The following is a 22,784-nucleotide window of genomic DNA, read 5'->3' as shown; positions in this document are numbered from 1 at the left end:
TTTATCCCCGTCACCTCTGAGCTGGGGAGCAAAAGGCAAGTTATGTAAATTCTGAGCCCTGCTTTTCATATATTTCATTTTATTTTTTAAATGTTTATTTATTTTGAGAAAACAAGTGTGTGTAAGTGCACGAGCGGGGGAGGGGCAGAGAGAAAGGGAGAGAAGAGTCCCAAGCAGGGCAGAGCCCATCATGGGGCTCGATCTCATGAACCATGAGAGCATGACCTGAGCCAAAATCAACAGACACTTAACCGACTGAGCCACCCAGGTGCCCCTGCACATATTTTAAGTAGAAATAATACTACCTGCCCATAAGAGATTTGTGAGGACTAAGAAAATAAAGGGCTTTGGTCAATCAGCAAAGTGCCTTACACCTGTTGGTCTAATCATCATTGCCATCATCATCTATGTTTGGCCTGGACACCAGCTGACACTGGATGACACGGTCTTAGCAAATCTGTAAACCTGGGGTCACACTGATGAATTTCTTTAAAAAGTTTTTTTAAGAAGGCTCCACGCCCGATGTAGGGCTTGAACTCACAACCCTGAGATCAAGCGTCACATGCTGTACTAACTGAGCCCGCCAGGTGCCCCTCACAGTTATATAGATCTTTGAGAAAATATAAAGCTAGTGTGGCCTGGGATCAATCACCAAAAACTAACACCCAAAAGCAGTTGCTGTGCTTTCTCTTCTGTGGAAAAAAATAGGGCATGAACTCCAAACGCCGTAATAGTTTGAATCATTTAACCTGCACATGAACTTGGTAATATACCTACACACAAGAATCTAATTAAGAATTTTGGTGGGGCACCACACCTCACAGTTCGTGGGTTGGAGCCCTGTGTTGGGTTCCGCGCTGATGGTGTGGAGCCTGCTTGGGATTCTCTCTCTCCCTCTCTCTCTCTACCCCTCCCTTACTCGGGGGCTCTCCTTCTCTCAAAATAAATAAACTTAAATAAGTGAAAAGGACAAAGTGCAAAACAATATGCTTTGGGACTGACTGTTAGCAGGGAGGGGGCTTCTTACTGGGGTGATGGAAATGTTCTGGATCGAGGGGCGCCTGGCTGGCTCAGCTGGAAGAGCCTGAGACTCTTGGTCTCAGCGTTGTGAGTTTGAGCCCCACCCTGGGTGTAGCGACAACTAAAATAAACTTAAGGAAAAAGGAGGGGGGCATCTGGGTGGCTCAGATGGTTAAGCGACCAACTCTTGATTTTAGCTCAGGTCATGATCTCCTGATTGTGAAATCATGAGATCAAGCCCCGCACTGGGCTCTCTGCTGTCAGCGTGGAGCCCGCTTAGGATGCTCTGACCTTCCTACTCTCTCAAAAATAACAAACATTAAAAAAAAAAAAAAAAAAAAAAAAAAGACTGTTTCCCTCTGCTGTTCTCCACTGACATGCTGTCCCTCCCGAAAATACAAAATGAATGAATGAATGGCTTAAAAAGTTTCTGGAATTAGGGGTACCTGGGTGACTCAGTAGGTCAAGCGTCCAACTCTTGGTTTTGGCTCAGGTCATATTGCATGGTTTGAGAGTTCAAGCCCCGCATCGGGCTCTGCATTCACAGTGTGGAGCCTGCTTGGGATTCTCTCCCCGTCCCCCCCCCCCCTTGGCCCTCCCATCTCTCTCTCTCTCTCTCAAAATAAATAAACTTAAGCTCAGAGCCTGAAGCCTGCTTTGGATTCTGTGTCTCCACCTCTCTGCCCCTCCCTTGCTCATGCTCTGTTTCTCTCTGCCTCTCAATAATTGAAAAACAAACAAACAAACAAAAACAACCAGTAGTGTATAAAAACAGTATAGGAACGCCTGGCTGGCTCAGTTTGTGGAGAGTCTGACTCTTGATCTCAGGGTTGTGAGTGCTCGTCCCAGGCTGGGTGTTACAAGGTGTACTTGTAACAACAAAAAACAAAAAAACACCAAAACACCAAAAATGATATAGAAACACATTAATTTATACAGAAAAAAGAATAAGTCACATAAAATGTTACCACTGGTTCTCTCTGTGGGTATGATTATCATTACAGAGGACTTCAAAACCTCCATTTTGGAAAAGGAGTTATATATGAGGGATATAAAAAAAAAAATCACCATTGCAGAATTCTCCTTTGCATTGGAGAATTAACTCAGTAAGCAACATTCTCAGAGAACCTCATCTTGAGAACTATGCCAATGTTTTACATACTCAAAAAATAATTAAAGTCAATCAAGATTAGAGAGGAAGGACCAAAATGGTACGCGAGCCAAAACTTAACCTAACCCTATTACAAATCTAACCACGCTGAAATGGCAGAAAAGGAAAAACCAGTTACTTTGGGAACAGTATTTTGACCAAAAAGAAGTACATACAAATAGATCAGTCAAGTTGGTAAGTTTGGTTGCTCACAGGGGTAGGAGATGGCAATTCCGAAAGTACTTTAGGAGGGTTGTGGGACGGGACAGTCCGTGGACGCGCTGGGGATCAGGAGAAGCGGGGTTCTCACCCCTGGAGAGAGGAGTCCCTAGGTAAGGAAAGTGGAAGGGCAGAAGGAAACCTCGCAGCGCTGGCTGTGATCAAAGGGTCAGGAGAAACGGAGTTCACATTCTGGGTTCCAGCCCCACTCAGCCATGTGTACGCACGCACGCATACACCGGTACATACGGGTGTGTCTGCCTGCACCCACCTCCTAGCCTTGTTCACCGCCAAGGCCGAGAACTAGCTGCGGCTCAGCAGCAATGAGTGGAATTGGCCCCCAGATCTTGATTTCTAAAGGTCATTTTCTTTTTAAGTTCTTTATTTATTTTGAGAGGGAGGGAGAGCACACGTGTGAGTGGCAGAGGGGCAGAGAGAGGGAGGGAAGAAGACTCCCAAGCAGGCTCCAGGCTGTCAGTGCAGAGCCCAACGACGCTGGGCTTGATCCCACGAACTGAGATCACGACCTGGGAGGAAATCAAGAGTCAGATGCTTAACCGACTGAGCCACCCAGGTGCCCCCTAAATGCCATTTTTGAATAAAAGGAGCCAGTATTCCTTGGAGACACGTCTGAATCCTGGACAGGAGCACGAAAAATAGAAGATGCGCTTAGAATATCATACAGACCAGAAAGTAAGTTTTTGAAGATGGTCGGGGCTGGGGCGGAGAAGGGAATGGAGAGGTGCCTGCCACTCAGGAGGTATAAAGTGTTAGGTACGCAAGACAAGTTCTAGAGCTCGCTGTACAACACTGTGCCTGTAGTCAACAATGCTGTATTGGACATTTCCACGTCTGTTAAGTGGGCAGAGCTCATGTTAAGCATTCTTATCACAATAAAATACAAAATGGAAAACGAAGATGACTGACGACTAAATAAACCTCTACCAAAAAAAAAAAAAAAAAAAAGGAAAACGATGGGGACATGCTGAAAGGACAGAGGCTAAATCTGTGGCCATCTAGGTAAGAGAATAAAGAACAATAGTAATGGGTTTTTTTTTTTTAATGTTTTATTTATTTTTGAGAGAGAGAGAGAGAGAGAGACAGCATGAGCAGGGGAGAGTCAGAGAGAGAGAGAGAGAGAAACAGAATCTGAAGCAGGCTCCAGGCTCTGAGCTGTCAGCACAGAGCCCGACGCGGGGCTTGAACCCACGAACTGTGAGATCATGACCTGAGCCGAAGCCAGATGCTCAACCGACTGAGCCACCCAGGCGCCCCAGTAACGGATTTTTAATTCACAAAATAATGTATCTATTTTAGAAGCTGAATGCTCTTTTCCAATGAAATTACACAAAGCTGAAGTGTCTTTAAGACTCCCTCCCACAACACCATCTGAATTAAGTTCTCAAAGTTAACATGATCACGAGTCAGACATATGGACATGTGCCTCCTGCTATGACGCACTGAGCAGGTTACAATGTTGCTTCTAGGGTATCGCTGCCCCCCAAAAATGTAACCTGGATCCAATGACAAGCAAACGTGAAAGGAATCCAAATTGAGGAACATTCTGCAAAGCGGCTTGGGGACAAAGAAGATAGGAGATACTCCAGCGTAAAGAAGACTGAGGAGGGTATGGTAAGTATGGGTCTTGACGACGATGGTGTGCGTTATCTAAGGTGTTAACAGAAGCTTGGCAACTTTTTGAAAGTCTGAAATTATTTCCACATGAAAAGTAAAAAACAAAACAAAACAAAACATTGAAAACTACAGCGAACAGAACACACAACAAGGTCAAGTTCCGGCCCGTGTCAGCTTATGAGGATTTTCATACGTTAGATGCTACTTCACCTTCAGGTGTGCCAAGTTCATTATGCACACAACCAGGGGCTCGAACTATGCTTGGGGACTCCACACTGTGCTCTGAGGAACAAGGAGGAGGAGCAAGGTGACAGCCCGGGACCCTTCCTCCTTCCGTGGACACCATTCTGCTTCTAGCTGCTTTACCCGAATAATCTCACCTGACAGGAGGACTCTGCTACTAAAGAACGTAGGTCAGAATACTGTTTAGGATAAACGGGGAACCAACTATTGACACATGGATGAACCTCAAAACCACTACGCTAAGTGGGATGGGCCAGGCACGGAAGAGCACATGCGACTTTGTTCCCATGACGTTCTAAGCAGGCAAATCCAATGTCCAGAACTGCGGAACTCATCTCTAAATTTATATAGGTTGTAAGTATCATTCTATACTGTATAGAAACATGAATCAGATTAGTAACTGGTGCAAAGTGGAGCAGATGGACTGGGGAGGAGCACATGGGACCTTTCTGGGGTGGGTCAGAGGCATGTATACGTTTGTCGAATGGAACAGGAAACTTTTAAGGGGTATATCTTATTGTATTTAAATTATACTTCAAGAAACCGGACTGGAAATTTCATCTCAAATCTCTCACATGAAAAGAATTCGTAGTTTCTGATTTATTAGACCGATCACGTATGCTGTGTAGGCCACAAATCTCAGAACAAGGACAGCAGAAGAAATGTCCTTGAAAAATGGAGGAAAACCTCACGACCAAGCTGAGATAATGCCGGGTTAAACAGTGATACGTGAAACTGGAAATACTTTAATACATACCTTGTAGAAGAAATACTGTACAAGGTGTGCTATTCTCACGTAATATAGATGTCCGTGAGCCAACAGCAGTTTCTTTAAATGTTTAAACTTCGGAACGGCATAATCGCTATTCCTGGCTGCTTGGCGACCTTCTTTGCCTTTAATACCTAAAAAAAAAACCAAAAAAACCCCAAAAAACAAAAAAAGAAAGACAACTTCCATAGGATGAATATTTTATAAAATAAGCGACCCCCTAATTCGTTATTTGCACACTTTTACCGTGTTAACATGACATAGCTCACTGTAACGTTTAACTTTGTTTTTTTAACGAGATGGTGCAGTAACAGTGACAGTGAAACCTACCAATACAAAGCAAAATGAAGTCATTGGTAATTACCTAACTATAACCCAATATAAAACAATGAGACAAAATCACTGCTTTAATCATTACGAGGCAAAAAATTATCTTGAGAAAATTAAATCAGAAAGTGATCTGAAAGGCACTTAGGAAGTGCTTAAATGGCCAGGCCACTAGATAAGGGGCTACAGCAAAGCAACTCAGAGCCCCGGGCTTTGTGGTCTAGGAGCTCAAAGCTGATGAGCTCTGGAAGGACGGGGGAATCCCCTCACGGAATGAAACTCTTGAGTACTGAGTGTCGAGCTCAAGCAGCTTTAGGCCACTGCCACACTGAATAACCAACAAGTAAAAAACAGAGTACCTCCCCAAAAGAGTGCTTTCCAAATGGGAAGCAGTTGGGTATCCCAACTGCAGTGATTATAATCCCCAAGATACTTAATTCAAGGATTTCTTCTCCCCCCCCGACCCCGAAACTTGCTGGGGTATGAGCATTGCTTCCTACCAGCAGCCTGGCATGGGGGAAAATGGCGCAGGCAGTCGGGAAGGCTGTTGTTGCATGCCAACGAATACATTCAACGCTACGGCCCGAAGTGCCCATAAATATTGCCACATGGCAAACCAGCCAACCGATGATCATCTCTTGGTCCCAAACAGTTAAGAATCTCAGAAAATATAGTGCAGCAACGTAAGCAGGCGATGTGGCCAGGGGCGGAGAATCAATAAAATTTCATGCATCCTGTCAAAGGGAGAGCTGAATGATCGATGACACTGCTAGCACATTCGGGAAATTCCATCTGCTTGGCTAATCTAAAAATATCCTCGAACATTATACTGCTACAGTCCCACCAGGGGTAGGACGGTGGGGTGGACATGTTTAGATGAGGGCCTTCACTCAATTAATAATTATCATTCCCAAATTAAAATTCAAGAGGAGTAACCAAAGCATTCTTTCTAGAATATAAGACCACCATACGTACAAGCAATACGGGTCCCTTACAGACGCCATCTCGTGAGGTGTTTCTTACCTATTCCCACATGGGATTCCAAGATCATACTAACATCGTTGGCACCATCGCCTATCGACAGTGTTATGGGGCTGCCTTTTAGATTCTTCACCATTCTGACAATCTAGATGTTAAATACAAAAGAGGAAGAACAGGTCAAAGCAGAATGTGAGACAGTACAACACTGGCGGTAGATTGGACCTTCACACTTGTAAATGGGGGCCTTGAAAACAAGCAGAAAGGTAGTCTGCGCACAGGCGTAGAGCAGGCTTCAATTCTCAGAGGCAAAGGAACATAGCTTTTCCCACGTTACACCAGTGCCCACTTGTTTTGAGAGATTCCATGGGTCTATTAAGTGTCAGAAAAGGTTGCCTCCTACCTATACGAGAGGCCAGTACGTTTCCCTCTTTTGTCCCTGCTTCGCGCATCCGTTCAGATGAGGTGTCGAGTGTGAGAGTGAGAGTTAACCAGAAAGCTGGTTTGGGGTAACGTGCATAGGGCTACTAGAGTAAGAGTGGGTAGAGAGAACAATGCTTCTCAAAGCTCTCCATCTCTCCCCCCTGCAGACGCAACCACTTCCTTCGGCGCATGCCCATATTCCAGGGGACTTACCTCACGTTAAGTTCTGACACCCATCCGGGGGCCAACTAAACGTCACTAGATCTCCCAATGCCCGGTGTGACTTCGTCACTTCTACAGGCAGCTGCATTTGTACATGGGGGCAGCTTCAGGACGGTGAGATTTGCAGAAAGTTCCCTGAGATAGGTTTATGAAGCCTGTCACTATTCCCTGAGTGTCTCTTCAAGCTGTGTCAATGGCATGGTGCCGCTCACTGCTGTGTTCGGGGTAGGCACCGAACAAGTCATCTTGTCCCGGCGGAGTTACTTGAACAAGTATACTGGGTAAGCAGGTGCCCTCTCGCCCCAGGTTTGACATATTGACCGCTTCATGTGTCATCCTCCCCCAAAACCCCTAGAATCTGGCAGCTTTTAAAAAGCTTACATAATACTCTGGTTTCTCTTCAGATCGTATAAATCTTTCGCCTTTTAAAAAGCTTACATAATGAAGTAGCTAACTAATGCTTTGCGAGAATTCTGTCCTCAGATTTGCTTTTACCAGTGAACATAAATAAAATCCACTTTCGACATAAGTGATTAGAAAGAATTTACATGAGGCTAAGCCACCCCACAGTCTTTTCCTTAAACAAAATTCAGTAGGGGTTCCGTTGTACAAAATAGCATACAAAAAGCCCACATCCAATTCCATGTAACACAAAAATGTTGTTATTGTGAAATGCCAGCTCTCCCCTATTCCCTCCCGTCAACTTGCTTCTCTTTAAAGTGTTTTAGGGACTGAGAAATAATCTGTAAATGAGTCAAAGACGAAATTAAAGAACCCAAACTAATTTTCTTTTACAAAGTCCAACGTATTCCTTTTCTAAATGTATGTTTATTGATTTCCGAGAGGGAGAGAAAGTGTGAGCTAGAGAAGGGCAGAGAGAGAGGGGGACAGAATCCGAGGCGGGATCTGCGCTGTCAATGCCGGGCTCCAACCCACAAACCGGGAGACCGTGACCTGAGCCCAAGTCAGACACTTAACCGACTGGGCCGCTCAGGCGCCCCCTCCACTTGATTTTGATGGGCTACAATACCAGCTAACCTAATTGCACCTGGGAAAGCTGTGCAGTAATGATTCGCACCTCAAGGAAGAAAAACCTCAGCCAGGAAAGGTCGAGGGAAGGCAATAAAATTATCAAGGGTGACAGGCTCTGCATAAAAATAGATTGGGAAGATGAAAGGTTGTCCTTGCGGAAAGATGAAAAGATATACAGTCATGGATGATAAAATCATGAAAGATTTAGACAGATAAACACGGTGTTTTTTACTGTGCCCGGGTCACTTGGATTAAGGATTCTCTTCAATTTCTAGGAGAGCTTCATGAAAAAGAAACCAATTTACCAAAAACGATTTCCCGATCAACTACAACCGTCCACAATACAATGTGCAAAGATCCAAGAAAGACATAAGGCTGGGCACACACCTTAAGCAACATATAATGGAAGAGCAGAGACAAAGAATGAACACAAGAATATCAGATGATACATTAACAAGGGACGCTACCAACGCGAAGTATCTGTGCAACGGAGTACCTAACACTGTCGTCTAAGCTGTCCACGGGAAAAGGCCTAAGATTGCAGAGAAGGGAGGGGACACGATGTGCGAGAGTGACGAGCAATGATTTTACAGAAGGAAGTCATTTTATCGAAATCACGGTTAAAGACAGAAAAGAGTCATTTTATCGAAATCACGAAGGACGGTTAAAGATTTGTGGGGATAGGAAAAGGGGCTTGGAGGGGTATTCCAAGAGAGGGAATGGTCTAAGGCGCTAGCCAGCTACAATATATGGTCAGAAAACAGACTGGCTTGAGTAGATCAATGAGCTTTCACATGGGGGGGCAGGGCATAGACAGGTGTATTGGGGTCCAGATCAACAGGGGGTGATATTCTGAAAGTAGGAGGAGGATGCAGGAGGAGCGGGAAGAAAAAGCAAGACCGCAGGCCAAGAGCAGAGTTAGGCGACTAGTTAGAGGAGAAGTTCAGGGAGCTGTTAAAGGCCTGCACCCGGGAGGAAAGCAAAGAATGAATGAAAAGGACAGTGCCCCAGAAAAGGGAGGAATTTGGTGACTGAGACCGCACGGAAGGGTAAGGCGTGGGGGAAGCCAACGGAGGGTTTGAACCCAGAGACCTGGAAGTACACCGAGCTCGGTAACTAATGTGCCCGGCCAGGAAGATGGCGGGCTCTAAAGCTGAAGTGAGACGGAAATGACAAACCCATGAAGACGTGTTCTGGAAGCAGCTGGAGAAGTCAAGTGGAAACCCCGAGTACCTAGATTGGAGAAGTGACTGGAAAGTCTCCCATGTGGACATGACAGACGAGAATGGGTATCCTGGAAGATGGGACTCTACTGAGGCATCACTTCCCAGGGAAGTAGCGTAGTCAGGACCCTAGTGAGCGATCTGAACAAAAGACAATAAGTGTAGGGGGAAAAACGAGATCTTGCCTCTGACCAAAGGGACACATTTCTATGGCTACGCCTCTGGTAGGCTCTACTTTGTTGCCTAGGGTAACCGAGGCTCCGAAGGTTGAAGAAAAAAAAGAAGAGCATCTGATGGTGGTGGGGACTGAGAGTAAGAAGAAAGGAGATGGAGACAATGCCCTCAATTAGGATGGGCTGTGTGTGTGTCTGTGTGTGAAGCAGGGGAGAGGGCTTGTGTAAAGGATGAGCGGAAGACACGGCCATCCCCTGGGTCTACAGCGAGCAGCAGCAGAAAGTGAAGAAGGAAGGTTAATACTGCACACGAAAGAATACAGTGTGTACAGCCGTGACAAAGTCTGTAGCTGAGACTCTAAGGTTCTTTGGACTCAGTAAGTACAAAAAAGCAAGGGGAAGCAGATCAAGGGGCTCGAGAAGCTGGAGAGAACACTGTGATGGGGACTGGCCCTTGGACTAGGTTTAATTAGGGGTAAAATTTCTGTCGGGGCTGAGAGAAATTCAGAGAAAATTCCAGATGAGGAAAGCTTTGAAGGTTGGCATGAGCGTGGCATGTGGGAGGGACACAGTGGGAGGAACAGGCAACATGAGTGGAGGGTTTGGGCTGGCTGTGGGAGTGGCAGTGGACACGAAGCCTGGACAGACACAGTAAGGGCCCACATCGGGGAGCCGAAGGGCCCCGGAAACTACTGAAAGTGCCCGAGTAAGAATACAGGATGGGAGAAGCGGCTGGTTGTAACAAGTCGGCACCCCAATGACAGCTATGAGCAAAGGTGGGATCAAGGTGACTGACTCTATGTAAAGGGAGGGAGGGAAGGAGAAGGGTCAAAGGTAGTTTGGTGACTTAGGGAGCAAGAGAAAGGTGGCACCGGTAACGAGAATAACGAAGACAAGGGAGAATACGAACGCGCCTGCAGGAGGACATTATCGATCTGTCTTGGCCACCAGCATTTAATAGGACGGCGCGCATTCCACACTCAAGGGGACCAGAGCGTGGGTTAATTCAAAATGGCAGGCAGACTCCCGAATTTGACCGCAAAGGAGCCTGTGCAGACGTAATAAATACAAAGGGGCCCTTTGAGGGAAGAAGTCAAGAGCTAGGCGAACACTGGCCTTGATAGAAACTATCAGGAACACTGGCCCTGACTTCCGTGTACAGAAACACCCAGAATGGAACGTTCACGAGCGTCTGGTTACCTGGGCTTTCTGTAGCGGCGCCATCCGGCAGCACAGCACCGCGGTGCACTTCATGCAAATCTGTAAGAAAATGCTTTTGTAGTTGTTGGAACTGGAGTCTTGACTGGAATTGAGTATGAGCGACAGTGTGGAGCCATCGATGATTAGTCCATATTCCTGATGTTCTGTCCATGCTCTGGAAGAGAAAAACAAGGCTGTAAGTGAACCTTTAATATGTTTCTATTTAGGAACCCGCGTTTTTACAAAACCGCAAAGGGCAGCGCCCCACAAATGAGTCATTGTCGATCTGGTTCCCGGACCTGCAAACTGTAAGGGAGCAACTGGGTCTCATAATGGCAGAGCACACGTTTTCCGTGACGTCTTTGAGATTTGAGCTGCCCAAAGAGATATTAAGTTCTAACAGGTATAGAAAGAATGGACATCTGGCAGGCTGGCTCCGTGTTAGAAACTCATGGAGAACTTTGGAAGTTACAGATCACTCAGTCGAACTCTGATACGGAGACAAATCTTCAGTCGGAAAACTTCCTGGTACAAGGAAAAGACAAAATGGCTTTGGGCACAGAAGCCACAGAGGATCTTTTCCTGACCTGTCAGCAGATCTGGCTTCTCAAAAATGACAGAGAGCCTAAAAGACAGTGTTCGTTAAAAAAATACCGTTCCGTCATGATCTATGTTCCTTAAGTAAGTCTCATTTTATACTTTCCCGTCGCAATCATCTGGGCAGTTTAAAAAATTGCCCACACCTGGGGGGCACCTGGGTGTCTCAGCCGGTTAAGCATCTGACTTTGGCTCAGGTCATGATCTCACAGTTCGTGGGTTCGAGCCCCACATCAAGCTCTATGCTGACAGCCAGCTTAGAGCCTGGAGCCTGTTTCAGATTCTGTGTCTCCCTCTCTCTCTGACCCTTCCCTGCTCGCTCACTCTCTCTCTCTCAGAAATAAATAAAATATTAAAAAAAAAATTTTTAAAAATTGCGCACACCTGAGGTCTATTCCTGGACAAATGAAGTCTTGGGCAGTGCTTGGTTATTTAAAGGTGGATGTTCCAGAAAGCTCTGTAGGTGATTCTCAGGCATAGCCGGGATGACTAATGGGTATTAGGTGCCAGGTAAGACAAACAGAACAGGTGCCAAGTACTTAAGAAAAACATATGGGGGGCAACTCACAACCATAAAAATTCTACCAATTAACATTTCATTTTTTTGTAATTAAGAAAAAAAACAGCAATGAATCAATTTTTGCTCAGGGAATCTTGGTTAAGCGTCCAACTTTGGCTCAGGTCATGATCTCATGGTTTGTGAGATTCTGACTCACTAGGTTTGGGGCGGGGACAAGAGACTATTTCTAACAAACTTCTGGCGCTGATGGAGCTGCTGTTCTACAGACCAAACTTTTGAGTAGCAAGAGCCTACCACACCTCATGATTCTCGTATTCTGCATTTCATTGGTATATCCTACGAACACTACAGTACTTTGTAGTAGTGCTGCTTCGTAATTTTAGAAGCATGTTTTATTCACTAAGAGACAGCGATCGTGTGTTCTCCTTCGCTTCCCTACTCACAGAGCTGCCTTAATGTGCAGAAAATAGTGGCTCAGTAATCCATCAAGCAGTATTTGTAAACATCAATGGTAAGGCAGGACATATAAGAAGAATGGAAAGAATTACTAAACGATCTTTCCTTGGAGAACAGAAAAAACCTCCTCAAGGGGACAGAAGTATACGTGAGGGGACGGAATCTATGCAAATGACATCGAATGGCTAATCCAGAGGCAGGGACAATAAACACCAGGAAGAATAGTGTCCTAGAAAGACGGGGTAGAAGGAGGGGAGGGGAGAAAATGTATACTGTGGGGCACCAGGAAAGCGAGCTGAAAAGGTCACTTGAGGCCTTGGTTGCGATCTCATTCTGCGGGTAAGGGAGAACCACATGTCAGGCAGAGGGACTTATGGGCTTTAGGCATGGCTTGCTAGGAATTTGATGTGCAGCCCTCGTGGTGAGGCCAGGAACCTGAATGAGGCTTGGTGGCTGATCTGAAGTGGAAGGGGACAAAGACAAAGAGGCAGAAGCTGGGCAAAGTGATTCTGGGCCGGATGCTTCTGTAACTTGATGGAGGTCTGCGCCCAACTCCAAACAGATGAACCGCAAGTGGGAATGTTCTGAGATGTTTCAGAGGCGCTGGCTTTTCCAAGTGTCCAGAGCTGCTGAACAGTGCTAGGGACCAAATGAGGTCCCATGAGCCCACCGCCACATGCAAGTCCTACGTTGAAGCTCTAAGCCCCAGTGTGATGGCATTTGGAACTGGGGCCTTTGGGAGGGGGCTGGGTTTGATGAAGTCACGAGGAGCTTAGCGCCCTTGGAATAAGAGACACCAGGACTTCATCTCTCGGTGGTGTGTTAAGGACCCCGTGAGACGGAAGAGGGACCTCACCGGAACTCGACCATGCCGGCACCCTGACCTTCACACTTCTAGACCCCAGAAATATGAGCAATCAGTTGCTACTGTTTAAGCTACCTGGTCTATGCTATTCTGTTATGTTAGCCGGAGCAGACTAAGACAAATGGGCCAGGAAAATGTAATTTGGACTGCCTTTAGAAGTACCATTTGGCTAAAGGAAGGAAACATTGATGACAGGCAATTAATAAAAACATGTTTACTCTCACTGATGCCCAAGTACCAAAAAGAACAACAGCTGGTTTAGAATCGGCTGCAGCCTCATGAACATGGGGAAGGCAGTTTGAAAGCTTGTTTAAACGCTAGAGATAGCATAGTTGTTAAAAAGCCTGGGCTCTTTGGATAGGCTTGTTCTACTCCTTGTTAGCTGTGTAATCTTGAATAAGCTACTGCATCTCTCTGACCCTTACTCTCTGTAAATGTTTTCTTTGAGACAGAGAGAGAGAGAGAGAGAGAGAGAGAGAGAGAGAGAGAGAGAGACAGCGTGCGCAAGCCGGGGAGAAGCAGAGAGAGAGAGAGAAAGGGAGATACAGAATCTGAAGCAGGCTCCAGGCTCTGAGCTGTCAGCATAAAGCCCGATGTGGGGCTAGAACTCACAGACCATGAGATCATGACCTGAGCCGAAGTTGGACACTTAACTGACTAAGCCACACCCAGGCGCCCCATGAATTATTATCTTTTTAAAAGTTTATTTATTTATTTTGAGAGAGAGAATCCCAAGCAGGTTCATACTGTCAGCACAGAGCCCAATGCAGGGCTCAAACTCACAAACCATGAGGGGCACCTGGGTGGCTCAGTCGGTTAAGCGTTCGACTTCGGCTCAGGTCACGATCTCACGGTTCATGGGTTGGAGCCCTGTGTCGGGCTCTGTGCTGAGGAATAGCTCAGAGTCGGGAGCCTGTTTCAGATTCTCTGTCTCCCTCTCTCTCTGACCCTCCCCTGCTCACGCGGTCTCTATCTGTATCTCAAAAATAAATAAAACATAAAAAAAAAAACCTCACAAACCATGAACTCATGATCTGAGCCGAATCAAGAGTTGGACACTTGCCCGACTGAGTCACCCAGGTGCCCCTCTGGGCACTGAATTATTATGCATCAGTGGCTTTCCTGGAGACCTTTAAGTTCTCCAAGTTCTTCGTAAACAGGAAGTTGAAAGCAGAGGTATTTGGTTTCGTTCAGAGTTCCAGGGCATGAAAACCCATCCTGAAAATGGCTCTAGGACCTCAAATTGCATGGAAGATGTTCTAGAGGCCGGTTTCATTGCACCCAGTAGACCAGGCCAGACTGAGTGCTCACTACCCAGACCCTAAACATTAAGAAATGGAACTACTTTTCTATAGCTTGAGAATTACAGGATTTTCTTTTAAATTAAAAGAGAGGTAGAACGTGCCATGATCTCCAAAGGGCCATTAGCCAAGTCCCCAGGGAAGGTTTTAACTTCTAAGGATAAAACACCGGTGAACAAAGAATGATAAAGCCTAGAAAACGGAGCCTTCTGCATAAACGGCTGTGATTTACGTTTATACTGACGCCTAAGTATAAGAAACTGATGCAGTTCCTTACTTTTTAAGGCTTCTAGTACTTTTAGGAAAATCGTGCAGCAACTTCTTCCGGTATTCTATCAGCAATTCATGTAATCGATCTTCCTTCCTCTCACTTTCCTCGATGGTTTTCGTAGTCAGTTCTAAGAGCTCGGTGCTGGTCTGGAAAAGGCGGCACGCGTAGCATGTAGATTTGGCCGTCTCCATCTTGTCCCCGGTGAGCACCCAGACCTTCAGACCCGCCGCATGGAGGGCTTCAATGGTCTCAGCTGCCTGATCTTGCAGCCTGGGAATACAAAGGAGACCTTGTTATCCTAAAAACTCCCTGACGGAGAGTCGGCAAGAAGCCTTGCTAAAGAGAAGCTTGTTACAATTCACAGCAATTATGGCGTCCGGACATGTTATCAGTTGGTTTTCTTATATATTCTTTACTCTTTCTGAGAATGTTCTATTTGGCATAGTTTTACTTCCTAAAATGAATTTCCAACAGTGAGGTTTGAAAGCGCTCACGGCATCTCTTTAGGTAGCCGGCTTCCCACGGCAGAATTGAGAATCGTCACTCTTACCTAAAATGTTCATAATGTGCTCCATTATATTTCATGTCTCACCATAACAAATACTTAACATGGTTCAAAACAGAGAGGGCCAAACACATTCTAATGAGATACTGAGGCAAGATAACCCATCCCCATTGCTGAGGAGCTCTAAGAAGAGGAAAGCCAACCATCCTGAAAGACAATTTAAGCATAAATCTGAAAGGTAAGGAGAGAAGAGTACGTTCTTAGAGTTGCCTTTGGCCAGAGAATAGCAAAGAAATTAGACTAAACGAATCCCATTAAAATTTCAATCCCTTCCAATGTGGCTGAAATATACATATGCGTGTGTAAGTTTCTGTTTGGTTCAGTCTCATAATTTGCATTTATAATTTCTTAAAATCTCCTAAAATGTTAAGAGCCTACAACTTATTGCTTCTGACTGATCAGTGCTAGAGCCCTACCATCATGTCTAAGGGAGCTGGGCCTGTAGAGTTAAAGCCCATTATTTGAAAATATGCAAAAACATGTGCTAGCCTATTCAACTAGGTTAGACTGAGCTCCCATTTTGTTTGCTCTAACTTGAATTTCCTTTCTGCTCATTTCTGTCTGTCAAAGTCTTACCAATTCCATCAGGCACCAGCTCAAATGATGCTTCTAGCACGAAGCACTCTACATCATAAGACTATTTTACAAATATCTGCATAAATAAATGGATGGCTTTGTAAACATTCAAAGTATCTTAGAGATAACAAATTCATTCTTCTAAGCCCTAAATACTTAAAAAAAAAAAAAATCATCCCCAGTGCGCCTGGGTGGCTCAGTCAGTTAAACGTCGACTTCGGCTCAGGTCACGATCTCATGATTTGTGAGTTCGACCCTGTGTCAGGGACATTGAGCCCTCTGCTGTCAGCACAGAGCCTGCTTCACTTTGGATCCTCTGCCTCCCCCCTCCCCTGCTCGTTCTCTCTCTCTCTCAAAAAACAAAAACAAAACAAAACAAAATTATTCCCACAAACAATTCAAAAGCTGGCATATCAACAGACCTGAATAAAACATTTCAAAATCTGAGAATAAATGACCCATCTGGACAGATAACCACCCTAAACAACTGGTCATGAAAACAACAAGAATATTATTTTGTAGTTACTTGTCTTCCACAGCAGTGGCTCCAATTAAATTCATATTTGTCTCAATATCATCAAAAACCTTTTCCATTTTTTCTTCTCTGTCTTGTAAGGCCATTTTCGCCTCAATGAGCTGTCTGTTAATTCTTTCATAATCTTCTGGGGCAATTTCTTTGAAGGCTACACAGAGTGTCCGATACCCATCCTAGAAGCAAAGTAGGAGATCTCTAAGTTATCCAAATAGTTGGAAAAAAATCCCACACCCTCTTTAAATACTTTTGCTTCACTGTACACAAGAGAAATTTTGATGTATTTTTAGTAACACACACACACTAAGAGATTGCAACAATAAAGGTCCATTCAAATTAGGTTCAGAATAACAAAGTAATAGCTCTTGGGGTTTAAAAAAAAAAAAAAGCAGAACATACACCAAAAATTCTTGCAAAGTCTTGAAGTCTGCACATTCTGAACGGAAACTTGCTCCAGGACCATGTTTTCCATTAAAATATGGAAACCGGTATTACTAAATCCCCAAATATAAAAATAGACCCTAAACAAGCTAAACTTCATTTTAAACACTGACACAGCAATCCCACAAAAGAGCCATCTCCAGCAGTTCTGGGGGAGTGCAGGCTCACCATGGCGTTCCGTTCCACATGGGCTTTCGTTAACTCAATTTCATGATTTTGCACCCTGGGGAAAACCGCGGAGTCTGCTCCTTTACAAAAGAGAAGTATGTCTCCTAAAATAAAAAACCAAAATACTCAACTTAGAGTTGTCAGATGGGTACTGGGACTTCAAGAACAGATATCTTTACGGGGCCCCCACCCACCCAGCGACTAAGGACTCAAGCCTACCCAGCAAGGCTCATCCCAAGGGAAGGAGACACCTTGACCTTTACCCTCTCAGGACGATGCTCACTACCTCTTAAGACTAACGTGCACACGGAGAGTAACTCCGAGTGTGCAAGTACTTCTGTTAAAACAGACTTCCTTCTGGTGAATCATGAAAGAGTGTACTTGTGTTAAGAAGCTGCTTCTGAATTCTCTTTGGAAACGCTGTCAACCCCGGTCTAAAGTGCACACGTGGCATCCACAGGTGTCAAGGGTTAAACCCAAGAGCAAGTAAGATAAAATCACTTTGAATAAACTAGAGGTTGCTTTAAAGATGGTGGCTTGGGGCACCTGGGTGGCTCAGTCAGTTGACCGTCCGACTTCGGCTCAGGTCACGATCTCGCGGTTTGTGGGTTCGAGCCCCGTGTCGAGCTCTGTGCTGACAGCTCGGAGCCTGGATCTGACATCAGATTCTGTGTCTCTCTCTTCCTCTCTCTCCCTCAACTCCCCTCACACTCTGTCTCTCTCTTTCTCACAAACAGATAAATGCTAAAAAAATTTTAAAAAATGGTGGCTTGACAGTTTTGACTAGAAACTTGAAAACAGCACTGTACAGTGTTAGTACAAGTGCAGCTTTAGGTCATCCACGCATCCAGCAAAGTAGGCACGGGGGAGCATTAAGAAAAAGACACTTCACCCTGCTAAGGCAAAATGCTGAGTTTAACAAGTTCAGAAGATGTGTAACTCTGAGGTCAAGACCGCTGGCAGACCACTTCCCTGGCCGCCACACCATCTGCAGTGGACTGCATACATGCCCGTATGCAGGGAAAGCTACCAAGTATTTCAAACATTAAGTGGCTTTTTAAAAATTCCCCCTCACACATCCACGGTGTGTTTAAAAGTCACGCAACAAATTCTGTAGTTGTATAATAAAATCAATTTCAGGACCTGGCAGTCACACCACGAAGTACGAACAAAGTGGGAAATGTTTCCTCAAGGGTCTGTCTACATCTTCCCATTCTCACACTAAGGAATTTGGGGCAGATTTAACACTAAAAAGTAAATTAGTAGGATATGAATCAAGGAAAATTTGAAAACCTACCTAGAGACCCACATGGTCTCTCTCTCTCATGCATCTGAGAGCCTGCATATGAGGCAGGAGTGCTCCACCCATGGCTCTTGTTCAATCTGGGCAGAAGGTACCTCAGCCACCATGGCTGAGAAGACATGGGGGCGCCTGGGATGATGGTACCGGGTCCGAAGCCAAGGGCAAGCTTCCTCACTCTGTCAGAGAGCCCAGCGAGCTGGAGTAAAGCCACAATACCCTTTCCCAGCAGCTTGGATCTTCGTCATCCCTAGTCTGCCTGCTCCCAGGAAGTATGAAGCAGGGGGAAATGAGGAAGGTCCGGCCAGCAACTCTCTACACTCAACAATTCTACTGCTGACGGGGCACCCGGGTGGCTCGGTCGGTTAAGCGTCCGACTTTGGCTCAGGTCATGATCTCACAGTTTGTGAGTTCGAGCCCCGCGGTGGGCTCTGTGCTGACGGCTCAGCCTGGAGCCTAGTTCAGATTCTGTGTCTCCCTCTCTCTCTGCTTCTCCCTTACTCGCATTCTGTCTTTCTCTCTCTCTCAAAAATAAATAAACATTAAAAAAGAAGAATTCTACTGCTAGTTTATCTCCCAGCACCTGAGTGTACCGAGCTGATGCATGTAGACAGTACTGGGGACTGGTCCGTCCTATGAATTATAAAAGTCACGCTTTCAGTCTGGACATCCAAGACCGAAGAATAGAGCTCAGTTTCCAAGAAAATGCATATCACAGTCATACCAGAGCTTCTGCCACTGACAACCTGGCAAACTAAACATATGTGCTTATATAAATACATCGAGGCAGGGGTGCCTGGGGGGCTCTGTCGGTTAAGCATCCGACTCCGGCTCAGGTCATGATCTTGCAGTTCACTGGTTCGAGCCCAGTGTTGGTATCTGTACCAACAGCTCAGAGCCTGGAGCCTGCTTTGGATTCTGTGTCTCACTCCCTCTCTGGCCCTCAACCGCTCGACCTCTGTCTCTCCCGCCCCCTTCAAAAATAAAACTTTAAACATAAATACATGAAGGCACATACAGAAATCCATGCTTTGCAGGAGTTTAGGTAACCATATACTACACACAATGTTTTCCTTTCTTAAAACACCTGGTCAACATACAAAGCTACAAATGGAAAACGAGAAAAAGTCAAATGTTTAAAATGAATACCTGCTTGAGTCTTCACAATTACACTCATACGACGACGGACAGAATCGAAGTTTAAGGTGTGAAGAAGTTCATACCTTTATGAGACAACAAATGAGAAAAAGAAAATCCCTAGATCACATGGGAAAAATAGAACATGACAGGAACATCTGGAATACGCTTTCCTCTTTTGGTAAGGGCTGCTGGGTGGGTGCACGTAGTGGGTGCTTTCCGTCAGGTCTTTGAAATTTTTCTGCACTTAGAACACGGGGTCAGAGGCCACCAGGGTTAGTTAAGGGAGATGTATATCCTCTCATTATGTGACTTAAAATGGTAAGGAGCGAGCGACTACGCAGGAATGGTGGGCAAAGAGCTGGTGGGCCAGGCCATTTCTGGAGGGGTTTAGGAACAGTCCCACTCTGCCAATTCTCTTAATCGTCTCTGTGGTGCCCGCTGTGTGTTGAGCACAATGCTAGTGGCTGGAAAACAGACAAGAATCTGCCCGAGTCTCTTCCCTCAAGAGGCTCGTCGTACAAGACAGGAAGCAGAGGGTCAAGAGGACTACCTCTCAATCTGCCATATGATGCAGTAAAGGAACTCACAGGGGAGATGGGGAAGCACAGAAGGAAGGCTTCCTGGAAGAGGCGGGGCCTGCGCTGTGCCCTATAGGAGTGACATGATGAAGGTAGGGCGTCATGGCATTTGGAGTAGAGGAAAGGGCATGTGCAAAGGCACCGCATGGGGGACAGAAAGTAGTTCACTAAAGCTTGAAATCTAGTCGACAGTGGAGCAGAAAGAGGGGCAAGCAAGGGCTGGGAACTGAGAACACTGTGGGCCATGTCCGAGATTTGGCCTTTTATCCTAAGAGCAACAGGAATCCCATGAAGGGTTTAAAGAGTGGAATGACACGATCAGATCTGTGCTCTTAATGAGATGAGGGAATGCAGAAGAGTAAAAATAAGACTTGCAAAACCAGGGGGAAATGTTTTTTGAAAAGCAGCAACTTGGACGCAAGTATCTGACCTACAAACATTTGCTGTGAAGCCTGTTTTGTGATGGGAGCGAGCGGGTTGTTGGCTCTGGGATGCTGTGTATGAATGGGATGTCTGCACATAGCAGATCGTTTGGTGGGGCCCAGAGAGGGGCACTGCTCGGAACTGGCTACAGTCTGGACTCTGATAGTGATCCTGGGCTCCTGGCAGTCAGGCCAAAGCGCCTTCTTCCAGCTTCTCAGCATGGCGTCCCGAAGGGGCAACGTTCCCCAAACACATCTGTCCGTATTACAGGTTTCCGAGATGGGTCTCAGGAGATGCCAGGGGCCAGAGTGGAAACCAGATAAGCTAATTACATTTCACGTTCAGAAGAAGGAATTCAAATTAATCACAGAGCCTAATTAAACTCGGCTGTTAAGCCGAGGGGGCTCTGCCCCCTGGGATCTCCATAGAAAAGAAGAAATAGAACGACACTGTGGCATCAGGGTAGGTGCCCCTGGACTCGCTCCGGGGCACCTAGAATGAGACCGAGGTTCGGACGTCCAAGCCGCCACGACTGGCCGGGCCTGCAACCCCAGCGTGCCTGGTGGGGCTCTGGAAAGCAGGCTTCATGCCTGTTCACGGAGGTTTCTTGCAGCATGTGTTGGGGAACCAAACTTGGCATCCAAGTCTCAGAAAGATGGTCCACGCAGACTCTCATTCAGGCTACCAGACCCATCTGTGAGCCAAATGGGAATGAATACTTTGCACCTCCAGTCCCAGTTTCTAGCCTTCTATGAGAAATGTCTCCTCTCTACCTATATTTACATAAACCTCTGAACTGGGAAAGCGGCAACTTACACCTCCATACAATGAGATTCCTTGGGGGCGTGGTGGGCCGTGGGGTTAGGAAGCGATACACCTCAAACGCACACTGCTACTTACTGTTCTATTTCTTTTCTTTGGTTCTCCACTCTCATATGGCCGTTCCGGTTTCCTATGAACGTGAACCCATACCTGTCAAACAACATAAAGAGACCTCTGTGTATCTCTAAAGAACGATTAGTTTTCCCTTGCATGGGGGTTACTCATACTTGTTGACTGTTTGCTTCGCTCCCATGTGAAAAATCTCCGCCCCTAACTATACTTCTCTTGACTGGCTGAGAGGACGGCCCAGAGGAAGTCAAAGCCCAGTCACGAGTTAGAACGGAGGAAGAGGCAACCTGTAATTCCAATTCTGTAGCTAACACATCGGGTGGCCTTGTAACCGCTTAATGATCTCAGGCTTCAAGAGTGAAACGGGGCTGTCAGTTACAGAGTGACGTCATAGCTGCTGAGAACACTTCCGAAAGAACATGTGTTGTACAAAAAGTGGACACTGTCTTATAATTTGCAGACTATCATATGAACATTTGGACTTCCGGTTGGCATGCATAAATAGTAATGGAAGTTACATTTTGGCATCGCGATTTCCTTTCTGGTCTTAATTGGCTAGGTTTGGGGAATTTTTCACAAACGTTCAGATAAAGCACTTCGGGTTTCTATTAAAGAATATTTATAAGATAAGGTTATTGAAGCAAACAGAAAAAAACAACTCTGGTCCTCCTGTGATTTCCCTTTCTCCAGAGAAGTACAAGACGTGTGGACTCTTTGTTTTTTAACTCTTCGAGCATGCTAATGTATTTCTTTGCAACTGATCTCAGCGTTTCTGAAACAGCTTTATTGAGGTCTGACCGATATGCAAAGAATTCCACGTTTAACGTGTGCAAACTGAGAAGTCGGAACGCACTGCGACAGCATCGCCACAAGCGAGGAATGAGGCATATCCGACACCCCTCAAAACCGCCTTGTGCCCCCCTGGCATTCTGCTGTGTGTGGTACCCAACACTTAGCAGATCTCTCCTCTTAACAGATTCTGAATTGGGAAATACTGTGTTGTCAGCCACAGGTACAGGGCGGAGCCACAGCGCTCTAGAACTTTCTCATCTAGCATGACAGAAATGCTTACTTTTTAGCTCCTTTCACCAAAGCTATTTCATCTGGGGAAGAGGACATGTACGTCAGTTCAGCGGATTCTGCAGGGCCATCCACAGCATCGTTGCTTTTCACTTCCACGGTATGACATAAACACAAGGCACGGAGAAAGAGCTCCTCTCGGTTCTGCAGATCAGGAACAGAAAAACGACTGTGTCATTTTCCCTTTGATCACTTGGTAGTCAGTGAACAGAGAAAAGGTACGAATGTGAGAAAATGTTATCACCTCCAGCAAGGTGAGCAGATGAAAGTTCTAAAATTCTGATACTCAAATGAGCTGGAGACCCTCCCTTGTACCTAAGAGCATCCCTGGTTCTCAAGGAAAGTGCCCTAGGGGCTGCGTGAGCTCATTTGGGCCACCACAGTGTCACCTAACCCTGAATCAGTGGGTCCTTTATGGCCTCCAAGAGTTCATTCAGGGTGTAAGTCACAACCCAGCAACAGCTCA

General features: G+C 45.8%; 1 protein-coding gene across 5 annotated transcripts in view; it reads right to left on the bottom strand.

Annotated features, from left to right (window-relative positions):
- ATP11C (ATPase phospholipid transporting 11C) overlaps positions 1 to 22,784 on the bottom strand; it is a 177,535-nt gene that overhangs the window by 31,248 nt on the left and 123,503 nt on the right. For all 5 annotated transcript variants that reach the window (XM_039219991.1, XM_039219993.1, XM_039219990.1 and 2 more), the window contains 9 exons: positions 22,311 to 22,462; positions 21,248 to 21,319; positions 19,356 to 19,429; positions 16,907 to 17,010; positions 16,292 to 16,473; positions 14,631 to 14,894; positions 10,615 to 10,789; positions 6,387 to 6,489; positions 5,025 to 5,170 (listed from right to left, as the gene is read on the bottom strand). In XM_039219991.1, the coding sequence (XP_039075922.1) occupies positions 5,025 to 5,170; positions 6,387 to 6,489; positions 10,615 to 10,789; positions 14,631 to 14,894; positions 16,292 to 16,473; positions 16,907 to 17,010; positions 19,356 to 19,429; positions 21,248 to 21,319; positions 22,311 to 22,462 (1,272 nt within the window). The remainder of the gene's footprint in view (positions 1 to 5,024; positions 5,171 to 6,386; positions 6,490 to 10,614; positions 10,790 to 14,630; positions 14,895 to 16,291; positions 16,474 to 16,906; positions 17,011 to 19,355; positions 19,430 to 21,247; positions 21,320 to 22,310; positions 22,463 to 22,784) is intronic.

This window comes from Hyaena hyaena, unplaced genomic scaffold, assembly GCF_003009895.1.
Source record: "Hyaena hyaena isolate Hyena2069 unplaced genomic scaffold, ASM300989v1 scaffold_853, whole genome shotgun sequence".
Lineage (NCBI taxonomy): Eukaryota > Metazoa > Chordata > Mammalia > Carnivora > Hyaenidae > Hyaena > Hyaena hyaena.
This window is presented reverse-complemented; position numbering and strand designations above follow the sequence as displayed.